At 38.0% G+C, this 16416-nt stretch overlaps 1 protein-coding gene across 1 annotated transcript in view; it reads right to left on the bottom strand.

Moving 5' to 3' along the window:
* The window catches only part of LOC139479756 (laminin subunit alpha-2-like), a 156554-nt gene extending 141625 nt beyond the window's left edge, over nucleotides 1-14929 (bottom strand). Inside the window, exon 1 of the mRNA XM_071262614.1 lies at nucleotides 14761-14929. Coding sequence (XP_071118715.1) covers nucleotides 14761-14830 — 70 coding nt within the window. The 5' untranslated portion in view covers nucleotides 14831-14929. The remainder of the gene's footprint in view (nucleotides 1-14760) is intronic.
* Between the last annotated feature and the right edge of the window lie 1487 nt (nucleotides 14930-16416).

Here is a 16416-nt window from a genome sequence, read left to right as displayed (position 1 = left end):
CAATATATATTATTTCCACAATATATCAGCAGGGGCCACACTGTACTGATGGGAATTCAAATGGGGATCCTGGGTGTAGTGAGGGAACTCTTTAATGACGAGGTTACTCCACCATGGTGATCAGACACTTCTTTGTAGTCAATGGGGGCACGGGTGGCCCAGTCGTCTAAGGCGCCGCAATTCGCTGTGCAGAGTTGCGTCCCTTGGGCACGCCAGAAACCTATGATTGTGGGTTCGAATCCCGGTTCGCCCGATTATGTTTCTAGGTTTGTCAGCACCATACCTGAGCTCGTGGGTTTCACCGAAGTGGTAAACGTCTGAGACATGCATCACTTTGGGCTTTCCTCCCACATTAAGCTGACACGCCGCGATATAACTGGAATACTGTTAAAAGCGGTGTTAAACCCAACTCACTCACTCACTCACTCTTTGTAGTCAACATTTCCATACATAGCTGCAAGATCAGTTATTCAGCATAAAGAAAAGCTACTCACTCACTCTCTCTAGTCATGATACATTGTCAGCCAATATGTGCTTCAATCGTTGCACACAAAAAGCAAACAATACTTGCAGTACAGTGAAAACATGTTTAACTGAGCTGATCATTCTGTTAGATGTTAATGTTAATGTAAGCACTCCGGTGCCCCAATAAAGTGGTTATTCTTTTGCAAATGTTTATGGTGGCTTTATGTTAAGGAAATTCTTTAAAAATATGTACTTAAAAGTAATCAAATTTCTAAATGATTGTGTATTTTCTTGCTGTCACAGACAGTATCCGAAACTGAATTATCCATGAAAAGACATTGAGGGGTAACCTTGTTTAGCCTTTTGTTATTTTAGGATGTAAGCTAGATTTGAACCTTTATGAACCCAATTTCAAAATCATCTACCAAAACATTTCCATTTTGTTAGGGAAATGGGAGAGGTAGGGATGACAAACAGATAATATATTTGTTGTAGCCTGACCTTTTTTTAAATAACCATGTCAATTAAACTATTTTCCCTTATATCCTCCCTGGAATAGAGATTGTCCCTGAGATAAAGCTTTCTTATGTAACAATATATACTAAAAAACACTTTGAAAACGCATACTCAATTTTTTGTAAAATTTGTCAATTTTTTGTCACTGCTTCACGACATACATTCTTTTATTTATCACACAAGTACAGCAAATTATTATCATTGTTAGCGCAAGAGGGTATAATAAAATAAATTAATCCCATGAAATGCATATATGGTCTGTCTCCTAACACACCTGAATCACTTATTGGGTGGAATAAGGTATTTCATTGTCACCTCCTGTGCACTTAATTCGGCAGCCATTCAGGGTGAGAATAACCCAGGAAATGGTTATGGTCACTTTCAATACAAAACCTTATTGTTCCCCACACATGGTTAGTATTACCTGAAACAAACTTGTAAATAACAAAGACGACCATACATCTACACTCCGAAACCCACTACAGATATGAAATGGAACAAGTCAGTGTGGCCTACAAACAGTTTGGTTAACCACACATCCCCTTAGTATGAAGGCGTTGCAATTTGTTTCATTGGTGGTTTAACATGGTGATAAAAAATATTATCAGGTGGAGGAACGTCAAACATGTTACAAGATTGAATGAGAATATGAATGAATAAGGCATACTCATAGTTGGACTGATCCGAACATTTTAATTGTACTTGTAATTTGTGTGTAAAAAGTCGTACTAAAACACGCTGTTTGAAGGGGGCGTGGCATAAATGTAAATGTCCGATTGGGATTTTAAATTTTCCGGACCCCTGGTTTGTTGTAATACATCATAGATAGTTTGTTGTAATACATTATAGATAGTTTATTGAAATACATCATATATAGTTTGTTGCAATACATTATAGATAGTTTGTAATACATTATAGGTAGTTTGTTGTAATACATTAAAGATAGTTTGTTGTTATAAAAAAAAACCATATTATTGTTTCCTACTTCAACCCATCAAAAAGTAGGGTGGGTAGGTAGGTTTTGTGTAATTATGTAATTATACAATTATCCCAATGACCTGTCCTGATGAAGAAATGGTTAGACAATGTGTCCTGTCACCATCTACACAAGTTAAAACCCTTTAGCAGTTTGTTTTATTATCAATTCTGGGGAAATTGCCGGTAACAAGTTTCTGACATAAAAATAATGGAATTTAAGGTTGATGAGAAGGGTGTTCATATTCCAAAGAAGCGCAAACAAGAAATATTTGACACATTCAATGTTTTTAAATGTTAAGAATTAGAAACAGCATTACTGGTTTTAATCGTACATTTCTTTCATAACATACCAGCTGTAAAGTAGAAACTGGTGTAGATTACATTAACATCACTGTCAAGGGAAGATGAAACTGGAACTATATCATCACTAGATATCCATCTTCTATTTAATCCTGGACATTCTCATCTTGCGAAATTAAATCCATCATGTTAGCACCTGTGTTTATAGCAGAGAAGATACGATATGTACACTGGCCAGGTGGAGGCAATATCAGGCGTATATCACTTGTCATGATGCATCCTGCATGCAATAAACACCAGGACTGTGTTAGTGTAATCATTTAATCACCATCAATACAAATCCACGGGAAAAGTACCAACAACTGCCAATCAATTACCTGTCCACGGATTTAAATTCAAACCTCCATGAGTGTTTCACACTAAGTGGGCTCAGAGATGAGGAAAACATGCCAGTATGGAACAGCTGTAATAATATACTTTGTGGTAATACCATACTTATCACAACAGATAGCATATGGGTAGATGTTATTTTTCTGCCAAGTAAGCATTTAGCAAAACACTTTGAATGCTGAGCAGTTTCTTCGGTCTAGCGGTTTTAGATGGACTGACAACAACTTTGAGATTAACCAGTTTTGATACAAGGTGTGACATCTGTTTTTCAAAAGAAAACAAGCTTGTTAAGCATGAAAAGGATGTATTAATTGCTTCAGATTCATGAGGGCAATGAAGGTATGTGTCAAAGTATGGACATTAATATCTATCTACACGTGTTTGTTTGTTTGTTGTGAAAAAGCCGCACTCGGCAAAATTCCAGCTTTATGACGGTGGTCTTTAAATGATTGAGGCTGGACCAGGCAAACCAGTGATTGACATCACGAGCATTCATGTACACAATTGGGATACAATGACACACATCAACCAAGTCAGCGAGCCTGACCACCTGATCCCATTAGTTGCCGCTTACGACAGCATGGGTTGCTGAAGACAAAATCTAACCTGGATCTTTACAGGTCCATCTACATGATTATACATTCCTTCATGATTACACTTATGAGTTATAAACATTGAAATAAACATGAAATAAACATGAAACATAGACACATACGCCATCTCTAATCAAAATCCTTGTTAATTTAACCAAATAAATCAAAACATCAAAGCTGTAAAATCCCCCATAAACTCTTGTCTCTCAAGGAATGCCAGATATTCACACCTGTCATTTATATTCAGGATTGAGATACAGCCCAAACAAGTTATACGCACATGTAAGTATCAATGTCTAGTGGTCAGCCATGTCAATATACCTTTGTAAATCAGCCCCTACAAGACAATGAAATCCCTCCCCCTAAGCCCTCTGTGAAATAGAATCCTAGATATTCACGCTTATATTGTATCTACCAAATCTTCCCCATCCATGTTGATGACCTCTCCAGTGTCTATTTACCTGTGTATTGTACCTGAAACTGGCAACCACAGATCAGATGAAATGTTGACACGGTGTTCATATTGCTTACAACCTCGTACATTTCTCCTCAAACAAATTTAAGGTGTCCATGTCAGGTGGTCTTGTAATTGAAGACTTGCACATGTCCCTAACACAGTGGGGGTTATTATCAGATATTTTATCCTAACTGTAAATTGGTGGGACTTAACCTGCATTGATGCCCAAATCGAAAAGTGTCTTTGTTTTTTTTTCTTTTCTTAATCTCCTTGTCCATGTACATGGTCAGTAGTGATCAGTTGACACTGGATACTGAATGTAAAATTGCCACGATTTAACCTTTATTGTTGTCATTGAACCTCAGGATGTACACGTATTTAGGATTTTCTGTGAATGAATCCAGTCATTTCACTGAATGGGATTTCTAACTGCCGGATGAGAGAAGGTAACTTACACAAGAATTCAGAAAATTACTTTCCAAGAATAAAGTATTTGTACAGCAAGAATTGAAACATTTGGATTGAAAATGGAATGAGACCTGGGCCCACTTGCAAAAAGCAGTCTTAGCATGCTTAGTGCTAAGTATGTTAAAGTATGGAAGATAGTTAATCTTAGCCCTAAGGTTGTGCAAGCAGGCTCTGCACAGATTATCCTAAATCCTTCTTACAAATGTCACCGACAATATCAGAGCAACAACAAAAATTGACATCCGATGGTTGGAATTTTAATCCTACTCTCAAATGACCAAAAATACTTCATTCAAAAGATCTGAACATCTCTAAAGATAGAAACAACATTTTCTGATCAAAATCCCAAAATAACAATGGACCAAAAGGTTCACCCTGTCTCCTACCCCATGCAGAATATGAGACAATTACACCTCTTGTTTGTCTGTGAATCAGATGAAGGAGAATGGAGTGGCACCCTGGGGTGGGGCGTGACCCCACTCTTATTCTTCATGGGTGAGAATCAGCTGTACCAGCTCCGTCTCTTAAGACTTTGTTCTTTTGACAGCATCCTCATTTACACTGTCTAGCCATGAATACAATGAAAGTCTTCTTCTGTGGGATAAACTATGTCAGTCCCAATTCTTCAAATGCAATAATCTCCGAGCCATAACTATCTTGACCACTATCAGTCAATACAAAAAATGTCAAATATTTGTCATATGTATAATAATGACTCTCTCAAGATAACATACACTAAAATGTTATGGTTATGTATACCACAGAAACAATCTGTAAAATCCAAGCTGTAAGCAAGAAAGCCAGGCAACTTGGTCAACAACTGTCTTTGGAAACTCCTCAAGCAAGAAGAAAAAAAATCAAATCTTACAAAAATATCAAATCAATGGCATCACGAGCAATTATTTCCTAATCTTTTTAGTCAAGACTGTGTGCAATGGTAAAGGGCTTCTCCTCCAAACAAACCCTTGGCACAGATTAGATAAAAATCGAAATAGGGAGTAAAATAATCCTGCACCATGACCGTGGAATATATTTATTTTATGAAAAAAATAATAATCTAGAAATGCATACAAAAGCAAGTCTAGCCAGCTCAAGCTAGCTCTATTCCACATTTCTGAAATCAGCATAGGGAATTTTTTTAATTTTTTAGAGTAAAGACGGATATTGTGTAATATAAGATTTCAGAGACTAAATGTTAGTCTAGGATTAAAACTTAAATTCCAAATCATTTAAGTTCTTATCCTCATCTCAATGGTGTAAAGAAATGCCTGACGACAAGTAGGCTGTCTTGGTTTTTCAAAGTGGGGCGATTCACTTGTGAGTGACAAAGTACGTTGAAGCAAGAAATACAGGGAAACAGAGTGAGTGAGTATGGTTTTACATTGCTTTTAGCAATATCACAGCGGAGGACACCAGAAATAGGCTGTACACATTGTGCCCATGCTTTAACCACTAGGCTACCCGACTGCCCCACAGGGAAATAGAAACAGGTGATACATAACATTAGTATTATGAATGCCGTAGCGATTCGCTGTGCAGAGTTGCGTCCCTTGGGCACGCCAGAAACCTATGATTGTGGGTTCGAATCCCGGTTCGCCCCGGTTAGGTTTCTAGGTTTGTTAGCACCATACCCGTGCTCATGGGTTTCACCGAAGTGGTAAACGTCTGAGGCCTGCATCACTTTGGGCTTTCCTCCCACATTAAGCTGACACGCTGTGAAATAACTGGAATACTCTTAAAAGGGGCGTTAAACCCAACTCACTCACTATGAATGTCGTACTCTAAGATGCTGAGTATCAGAGATTCATAAAGCCATTTATAAGGAATGAGTACTCAAACCATTGTCCAGAATCTTAAATATTCTTATTCATGAACACAAAAATAAGACATACACAAAACATTTACTCTTGTTACACACACAAAAAAGGTTGACTCTTGTTATTTGATTTCAGAATACCAAATGTGATACATGTATTGTATTTAAGAGGGGGGATCAGTAAGCATTTGAAAGGCTCAATACCACAGTTATATCACCGTGGGCTGTTTAGACCACTTAAACAAACCAGAGTTAGAGCAACAATTCACTCAGGGTATGATCACACAATTCAATCAGAACATGTCAAGAACTGAGACAAACATGACAATGGATATCGAAAAGTCACATTTAATAAAACTTGCATAAAACACATTGTCATTTGATAAAGAAAGGTTGCTACTTATTCTGAAGTCATACGCGACTACATTATGGCCATAATCATTTTTCATGTTTTCGTCAAAAACACATTTTTTTTATAAATTACAACTGGGATGTCATTTCTGTCCTTGTTGTCTTAAATGTCATCAAACTTCCCCACATCTATGGACATTTTTTAAAAACATGAGCAGGAACTTGACGATAAGAGTCAACCAAATATTTCGGCTTTGTAACCCAAATAGATTCAATGCTTAAATACCAAATGACAATGGTAAACTGATACCAGATATGCTGCAATGCTTTTTCTTAAACTTCAAATCCCCCTTCCATGGTGACCTCCTTTTGTCAAGAGGCATGACATTTCATGTGGCCATCAAAGTTGCCTGACATTTCTCTGAGGGGAACAGCATTTTCCACATGCACAAATCTCTAGATACATAAAATAAGCCAACAGATTTTAAACTTCATGGCGGGTAGTGTCTCTTCCAGCACTGGGAGACACTTAATCTCCCGTATCGTGATCCTTACAAAAGGTACGGAAGATACCCTTTGCACTGACAATTATGATCTGTCATGGTTTGTAGTGAGATTTTCTCCTGCTGTTCTCATTGACAACTGGGGACACCATCTTCCTGAGGCAAGAGAGTTAACTGACTATAAAAGTCCAGTTTCCACCCTTGCCAAAATAGGCTGGTATCATGGAGTTACATTTTGGCTGGACTAACGAGTCTTTGCATAGTCCAATCACAATCGCGCAATGAAATCGAAATCCGGTTCGTAAACTGTCGTGCAGATTTCGGTCGAATGCAGGATTTGCAAAGCATGTGCCCTGCCAACTTGTTGTCAGCAGATATTTTCCAAATCTTTTCATGTTTTTAATCAAAGTGCTCACATGATTTGATGCACTTCGTGATGTAAGACCCGTTTTATCATAATATAGATCTTGATTATTGATCAGATCGCCTTGACTGGGCGCTGCCATTTTATTCGAAGCAAACGCAATTGATACGCCACCAGCCTAGTAATAGCCGCCAGCCTAGTTCGGCAAGGGTGGAAACTGGACTTTTAAAGTCAGTTAACTCTCTTGCCTCGGGAAGATGGGGGATACAGGGATGGATGGACATGATAGCCAAACCAATTGTTTCCAAATGTGTCCTTATTGACTTTGCGAATGACTGGAATTATTTTCCTATAGGGATGCATCACTGCTAACCCAAAAGTGTTCCAAGGACTGAGACTTTACTTAGCTGGGGTCCATGTGCTGCTCTGCCTGGTCCGATCAAAGCCCTAGTATTTAAAGAGGTCCTGTGGGGCGAAATGTTTTGAGCATATTTTGGGGACCTGTGATACGGAAAGTGATAAATGAGCGATTTTCTGTTGTGATCATGACAGCACGATCTGTGACCAAAATGTGTGAGTAAATAAGCTCTTATTACAGAGATGATTAGAGGTGTGAAAGCAAATGTCCTTGTGTCACATACATTTGGCCATATTCATGATATATATATCCAAACTTCACATACATAATATAAACCACTGATTGAAGTAAGCAAACACAACAGAAGGACTCAAACACTATTTGCAATACGATTGAATAAATGTTGAGCATGGGGCACTACAGGGATATTTTCTGCTTGGGAATACCAACAAGAGACAGTTCTTGTGTAATATGATCCAGACACAGAATGCACTGATGTCTCAAAAACATTATTATGGCTGAAAATAGTAACATTCAGTCTATATGAAAGAAACATTGTGAATAATATGTTCATGAAAGTGCATTTACAGATGGTGGGAATACAAAACATGAATGGTAAATTTGGGCAAAGTTTCTTTACAAGTCATAAGTGGTACATTTAACTATGAAATTCAACGGGTGAAAAATTGATTTGTTTAGCTTTCAGTAAAACTTGTGACACAGCTCTATGTTTACATCCTTAAATGTGTAAGAAGATAGGTAACTTACCATAGATAAGTAATTGAGACTTAGCGAAAGTGATCCAGTCACAAGACAGAGATTTCAGCTATGTAAGGGCATTTACAAAGCAGCCCACGAGACAATGATAAATACTCTCTTCTAACAGCATGAACAAAGGTAAGTCTGAAATATAGGAGACTGCACACTACACTGACAAGTACGGCTGTATGTAATAAGTAAAAACACTTACACGAATCAAGCAACAAGCGGAGGTATCCTTGAAGACATACATAGTGGAAGAAAGCATAGGATGTCTCAGGAAGATACAGATTCTCTTAAAAGTCTCTTGTATTAGTTTGCCATGTTTCAATGGTACCCAATATACAGACAAATATTACTTCTTTTTTCTTGCCCTGAACACAACTGAGATAATCTGCATTTAAAGGAACCAGGTTGAATAAATTGTTTGCTAAGTTACAAAGAGGTTTGCTTGTTAAGTAGAAACTTGTGGCAATGTGGTCATTGTCATTAGGAGAATATAATGGTCATGTGGACAATGTCTACTTCTTGATCATTAGGTCATAAGGACAAAATATCTAATCATGATCAGAAGGTCATGTGTACAATATGTCTACTTCATGATCAGAAGGTCGTGAAGACAAAGCCTCTAATCATTGATCAGGTCATGTGGACCAAGTGTCTACTTCATGATCAGAAGGTCATGTGTACAAATTGTCAACTTCATGATCAGAAGGTCATGTGTACAATATGTCTACTTCATGATCAGAAAGTCGTGAAGACAAAGCCTCTAATTAATCATTGATCAGGTCATGTGGACCAAGTGTCTACTTCATGATCAGAAGGTCATGTGTACAAATTGTCTACTTCATGGTCAGAAGGTCATGTGTACAATATGTCTACTTCATGATCAGAAGGTTGTGAAGACAAAGCCTCCAATCCATGATCAGGTCATGTGGACCAAGTGTCTACTTCATGATCAGAAGGTCAAGTGTACAATATGTCTACTTCATGATCAGAAGGTCAAGTGGACAATATGTCTACTTCATGATCAGAAGGTCAAGTGGACAATATGTCTACTTCATGATCAGAAGGTTGTGAAGACAAAGCCTCCAATCCATGATCAGGTCATGTGGACCAAGTGTCTACTTCATGATCAGAAGGTCAAGTGGACAATATGTCTACTTCATGACCAGAAGGTTGTGTGGACACGGTGTCTACTTTATGATCAGAAGGTCATGTGGACAAGGTGTCTACTTCATGATCAGAAGAACATGTGACCATGGTGTGACTTTAATGATCAGAAGGTCATGTGGACAAGATGTCTAATCCATGATCAGAAGGTCATGTGGACAACATGTATGCTTTATGATCAGAAGGTCATGAGGTCTAATTTATGTTAACACTGACTTTGTTTGATTCATAGCAAATGAACATTACTCGGAACTTACTTAATAGATGGTGTGGTTCACTAAGTTTAAAATAAGCTGAAGAAACATAAACCAAATGATTATTGTTTCGGTGACAACAAATTGGGAAAAGGGGTAAGCTAATGAAAAAGGTCTGATCCTTGCTGTATGGTCTAAAGCCAGAGATAACATTGTCATAACAACAGGCCTTTCTCAGATGAAATAAAACCCCAGAGAAGGACCTACAAATCTCCATATTGTATTAATGAAAAGATACAAAGCTTTGTGATCAAAGTATCCCCAAGACTTTACAATGACCACATGGACTTGACAGATGTACTGACCAAATCTTTGAAACCAAAACCCTCCCCCTGATAGCTCTTCAAACAGCATAAGCTGGGGGTCAAACAAGCCCAATCACTCACAAACATTAAAGAAAGACTGGCTTTAACCATCTTGCCATATACATGGCTATCTCAGTTCCTAAGTCTTCTTGGTTCTCATAGCATTCTTCACTGGCTTATGTTGTTTGCAAAGAGGCATTTGGCTGATAAACCATTGTTGTGGACAGTGTGTGAGGTGTTGCTATAGATCCCCAAGTGGGGATGAAATATGTGCATGTATATTTCAGTGGGTGTCATTATCAACCTGAGTGGCATGGCTGGTATGAGGCAGTGACGTTAATGTCCTTTATCTGCTTTTATATAGTTATATTACTTCTTGAAAATAGATAAGATTTCAAACACGAAACGCTAGTGCTAACATTATTTTTGTCCACTTCATCTTGAGTTCAATTGACTATTTTCACTAAAATCATTAAAATGGTGAAAATAAATGTCCTTATTTCTTAAAAATACAATCTAAGAGGGCATGATCAGGTAATTTGTAGTCATTGATGGCAAACTAAACTATATTGGTATAATGCCTTACTTTTGCATTGAATTTGTCATTCAACATGTTCAATCAATCGTTTTTCACAGATACTGAAAGGCCTCAGGCCTATATATAGTACAATTTTGTATGGATTGTGATATATACATTTTACAAAGTTAAGTTGATCCTTTAACAGACCATATTTAAAACTCCTTGCACGAAATACATATGTTGAAACACGTTTTAGTACATTAATTTTTTCTGCAGACATTAATTCCATAAACTCATAAGTATTTGGTGTTCTGTACATATAAAGGCACAAGCTTTCTTTACACAAATGCTCTAATTCTGGAAATATAAAGAAATTATTATGTTCATTTTCAATTTCATGTGTCTTTTAGAATTATTTTTTTCGTATCTTCCTTGTTTAATCTGAAGGCCATGATAAGAGCATCTTATTCGTGAAAAGGAATTTCTAAATTATATAACTATAAGAAGATACTCTTAGGTTTAAATTGGGGCTTGAACATTACATAGTATTCAGATTTTGGTCATAATATAAGTATCTCGTTCCATTTCTGAGTATATGCATCCTTCAGTCTTTCAGTGAATTGAAAAACATCAATGACAGAGAATAACCAGTCTTGATTACCTGCGCAAACATACTCCAATGGGCGTACAAGTGAGTGCTCTTTCTGAGAGTGAGACAAACGATTTCTTGAATTATTACAGAGTGTTTATAACTGCTGGCTTTGCTATTCAACTGTAACACTATTTTCAGAATTTATCGTAACCCCCATACTCACACACAGACTTACTATAGCTGGGCACTCAGAACATGTCCATAAAGCAGAAATAAAATATATGTTTTCAGTCACATTTTGAAATCTGTGATCAGTCTATTTAGTCTCAAGAACAGTACAATTTCAGTTAAATGTATCCTTTCAATCTTCTAGAAACTTTCAATTTCGTTAGGTGGACACTTACTAGCCAGAAAGACATTTTACTAGACTCAGGCCTCAACAAAAGCAGCAGATCTATCTTTCATAATGAACAAAAAGGTGAGAAATTAATCCCGACATTTGTGCCCCTAAAAGCTATATATTTCAGCCTCAGACATCGAAGTCTCCATCACGCTCTCCTAAATTGATGTATTGTGTACAAAGATGTGACATAATACAATTTGTAGGAAATAAATAGCAGTGATCTGTCACCACAGACTCGTAACATTACTTCAATATCCGACAGCAATATAATACCCAATGTCTGATGTGAGGGCAGTCTTTGTGTCAAAGTGCCTCAGGCTTGCCAGAAATGTATTTGATGATAAATTTAACATGACCAAATTAAAGACTCAACCTGCCTAATTCCTGTACCTTGCTGACAATCATTATGAAATAGGTACAAGTGTATGTATATGTAGGTCATAGTGTCATGAGCACAGATCAACTTTCACCTTGCACTCCAGATCATGTTTAAGGTACTGGTGCTTATTTCCATGTTAAGACATTATGTAAGGGGATACCTTTCGGAATATTACCAATACATATTAAGAAGCTAGGATCACATCTTCATAAACAATTAATCAATAATAAATAATACCAATAAATTGAATTGATAAAAAAATATAATTCTAAATTATATACCAGTATTTTTTAGAAACTTTCTTCGTTGATGTACATACATAGTAGTAAGAAATAAATGGATTTCATTATTTACACTGGAAAAGGAATTTTAACCAAAGTACCAAATTACTTAAAGACCTTACCGTATACATTTCTAGAACCATCTTACACTATTAAAACCATAAATTAGATACAAAGTCTAAACTATAAGTTGATACAAATATCATACTTCTAACCCAAAATGTCTTAAAATGTGTCTCAGATATGGTATCCAAACACCAGAATGTTAGGTTTGGCAGTCGTAGTAAAACATCAACAAGCGTCACTTTGTAGATTCATACAGGAATGTTTCATTGGCAGAGCAGTGTATTAGCTTTGCACACAAATCTTCTACAGTAAATGTTGGCTGTGAAGGAAAGGTCACCCTACCACAGCACTGATACAGGCAGCCAATGCAGCATACATGCTGATAAGACAGGGTGATCTTCTTGGTGCTATTGCTTTTAGTGTTGGGACTTGGTAATTTTTAGGAGGATGTTTACGCAGGACCTTCAGGTGGCATGGGTGTTCCTATGGTATAATGGCCATCAGGGCTTGCAGGTAATAAATGGATGCATAAATAATTGGCATGAAAATAGTACAATCCTTTGAAGAATGGTGCTATTTATTGTCAGAAAGAGCAAGTAATGAATCAGGTATGAAGATACAGACAGCATGGCTACAAAAACAGTGTGAGCTTTGTGGGTGATTTGTTTGAAAGCTGATTTTTAAAGGATAACTTGGTTAAGAAATGTCAGTCCTTGATTTTCTTTTCCCTGCTTTTTCTGCAGAAGGTTGTGAACAATGGGAATCGTCAAACAGTAGTTCCAAAATTACTCTTTTTTGTGTGTGCAACACTTTGTTAAAATGGAATCAATTTACAATTTTAGGTTGCAAACTCAGAAAGTTAAAGATCAATTTGTGTTGAAAATCGACTTCAGAATGAAAGATTAACATCATACTATAATAATTTTGATGAAAGAACAATTACTTGAGTGTAACAATGTCACACTTATTTTGGAAATATGGAATATTACTTTGTTCAAGTTTATCATAAGTCCAATCAATATCTTTAACATAACAAATCAGAGAGGCAATAAAAGTATACATTAAGTTTGTGAGAAGGAAGTCCCCGTAGCAATGTTCACAATATACACTTTCTGCACTACAGCCTAACTACCACTATGAATACATGGGACATATTTTCCCCTCAATTTGACTGAAAGCAGGTCACTACTCCCATACTTGAGTACCTCCACCTTTCTCAACGTTAGCCTACATAAAACATTGTCTCTAGGGTTGTAAACCTGGACCCTATAACTAGAATGTAGGTGGCCGAAGCCCTAGATCAACCCATGAAGAGGGACCCTTGACAGACTGGGTGTTGGGGACAGACTGTTTGCTTTGTACTTTATAGAATAGTGGTTGTGGTGGCAATGAGCGATCCATCAGGTTCTATTCTTTTCGCTGATGGGGCGAAAAAGTGTCACCCTCCTTTAACAAGTGTGACCTACTTTTGATACATGCAAGGTGTTAATTGGTGACTGGCATGGACATGCAGACTGTGCACCAGTGAAAACTCTGGTAGAATATTCAAGTACATAATTATCATTGAGTGAAGACTACCTTGTAAATAGTTCCTGATAAAAATGAGAAAAAAAAAACCCACGATGTATGTGTAAATTAACAATTCTGCACAGAAAGTTTGGAAAGACTTCCACTGTATCCCTCCTCCAAAAGTTATATGTATGCATTGGTGGTCAGTCCTTTTAATCACACATATTTTTTAAGGGGGATACAAGCAGAAATCTCACCGAAGGTTTTAAGGAAGTAATTCTGCTGCCTCCTCAACAAATCACAATTATTAATGAAATAAATTGAACTTTGAATAAATCTGTTGATAAATAAATAAGATTTTGCTTGATCAGGCTTTTCGTTTGTGGAGGAGACTATCTTGCACATGTGTATATTATAATGAATATTTCTAGTCTTTGACAAGAAGGGGTTGCATTCTACCTTACAGGTGCTATATGGACCTGTATAACTACAGGTAGTTAAGCAATTAATCGACTTTGATGTTCGCCGCCTTGTGTGCACTATGCATTATATCAGTCTAGGCGATCGAGTGATGTTTGCGTTAGGAAATTTATCAAAAGATCTGTCTACTTATGAACAGATATCGAAACGAGTTCCGAATTAAATAGGCTTAAAATAGAGCCACGACACTGCAAAAACTCGACCGCCGAGGACCTGACAAGAAAAGAAGGTGAACGCAGCATGACTCATTCATGCAAATACACCGACGCAAGTATCGCGACAATGTTTAACACCGTGAAACTAAGTTGCAATATCGCATTGAGGAATAAATTCTGTATCACACCCCAATCGATAGCGAAGTGATGAACTACATTGAACATTGTTGTCCTATCACCTGTGTTTCTCCTTGACGTGCGGTACAGCTCTTTGGGCTCAGGTGAAAAGTTGCGTATTGCCTGTCGATAGAGAAATGTCTCTTACCTTCATCTTGTCCTAATGCAACACATACGCAGGTTAGGTAGAAAACACCATAAAACAATCCACATCCCATGTTTAGGTAAATGCAGGGCTCACAAGCCCATCCAGTGTCAGATCCGTGTATCCGTCTATACCATGTGAAACTGCCTGCATTGAAATTTCCCGGCTAGGATCCGAGCGTGCGTCTGTGTTGACACCACCACCTACAAAGCGCTCAAGTGAGTGTACGGAAACCTGTTGAGGCCATCTACATAAAGTTCAGCCCACAGCCCCCGCGCCCTAAATTGTCTGTGAATTTACAGATAACATGCCTCGGTCATTTTACCAATCAGATAAATGTATAAGGGAGAGTTTTGCTTTGTTATATGCTTTTTATATTATCAAAAATATATTTTTTCTAGTGGTGAGGTGAGATGAAATTGGGTTTAACGTCGCGTCCAAGATTATTGCACTTATATAGCGACGTGCATGTACGTGTGTGTGTTTGTGTGGCTGCTTGTACCCCTGACCTTCCGCTCTCCGGGCGGACGCTCTACCACTAGACCACGGAGGCGGTCTTTTTTTGTGGAGTCGGTGCATTATTTGATGTGACTTATCAAATAAAAATGCCTCGTTCAAACACACCGACAGTTTATGTGTCGTTATGGTTACTTTAGAGCGAATGAGTACACGTTGGTTTACGCTCGCCATCAGTATTTCAGCTCAATATCGACTCCTGTTAAGAATCGAGTCTGGACCAGGCAAACCATTATTACAGAATGATCAACAGTCCACCCAGTCAGTGCACGATGACACATCGGTTGGTGGCTATCGGCAACACTCGCAGCTTTCCGTAACGTACAAGATTTCCTCGTTCGTCACCACTCGCCCCTTTCCGTAACCTGAAAAAAGAGGCTTGTCCCGGAATAACACGAGTTGGTCACGAATGAGGTTTACTTTCTGCTTGTCCCCGAATGGCACGAGTTGCATGGGCTCGAATGGTTGAGTGACCATCCGGGGACGTTCGGACCCACTCGGCTGATTCCGTTACCTACACTCAACATATGCGATTGCAGTGACCATGAGCCGAATATGCATCGAACCCGACCATGTATATGTATACCGTGATGGGGTTAGCGATATTCCCACGTACCAGAAGCATATATCCGTGTTTGAAACTAAATGAGGCCCGCGTTAAACTTGTAAGTACAACCCACGCAGTTCACGTTGAGCTTTGTTTCAAGTTTTGTTTAGTTTAACTTCCACTACACAAGGGCGTTTAAACCTTGTACATGCCTTTGTAAATAAACTAAATTTTTCAATTTAAAGTGTCAAGCTGTCTGCACGGAACGCACGTTTTTTATTATACGTAGTGAGTTTTAATCGAATGTCCCCGCTCTTCAGTTATGTGGAATACTGGTAGCCCAATGGCCGATGACTGTGCTGCATTGTCGCTCCTCAGCCGTGCCAGAATCATTTGGTGGCTTTAGGGACACTAAGGGGGTTTCCCCAATCGTAAGCTGTCACGTCAAACGTCTCTTGCTTAGGAGGTTGTTCACCATTAAAGCCTTATGTAGTTTTGAAAAGGCTTTACGATAAACATATGGAGTGAGTGAGTGAGTGAGTGAGTGAGTTTACGCCGCTTTTAGCAATATTCCGGCAATATCACGTCGGGCTTCA

Source organism: Haliotis cracherodii, unplaced genomic scaffold (assembly GCF_022045235.1).
Source record: "Haliotis cracherodii isolate W230 unplaced genomic scaffold, xgHalCrac1.p SCAF_4, whole genome shotgun sequence".
Lineage (NCBI taxonomy): Eukaryota > Metazoa > Mollusca > Gastropoda > Lepetellida > Haliotidae > Haliotis > Haliotis cracherodii.
The sequence above is the reverse complement of the archived record's forward strand: the minus strand, read 5'-3'. Positions and strand labels throughout refer to the sequence as shown.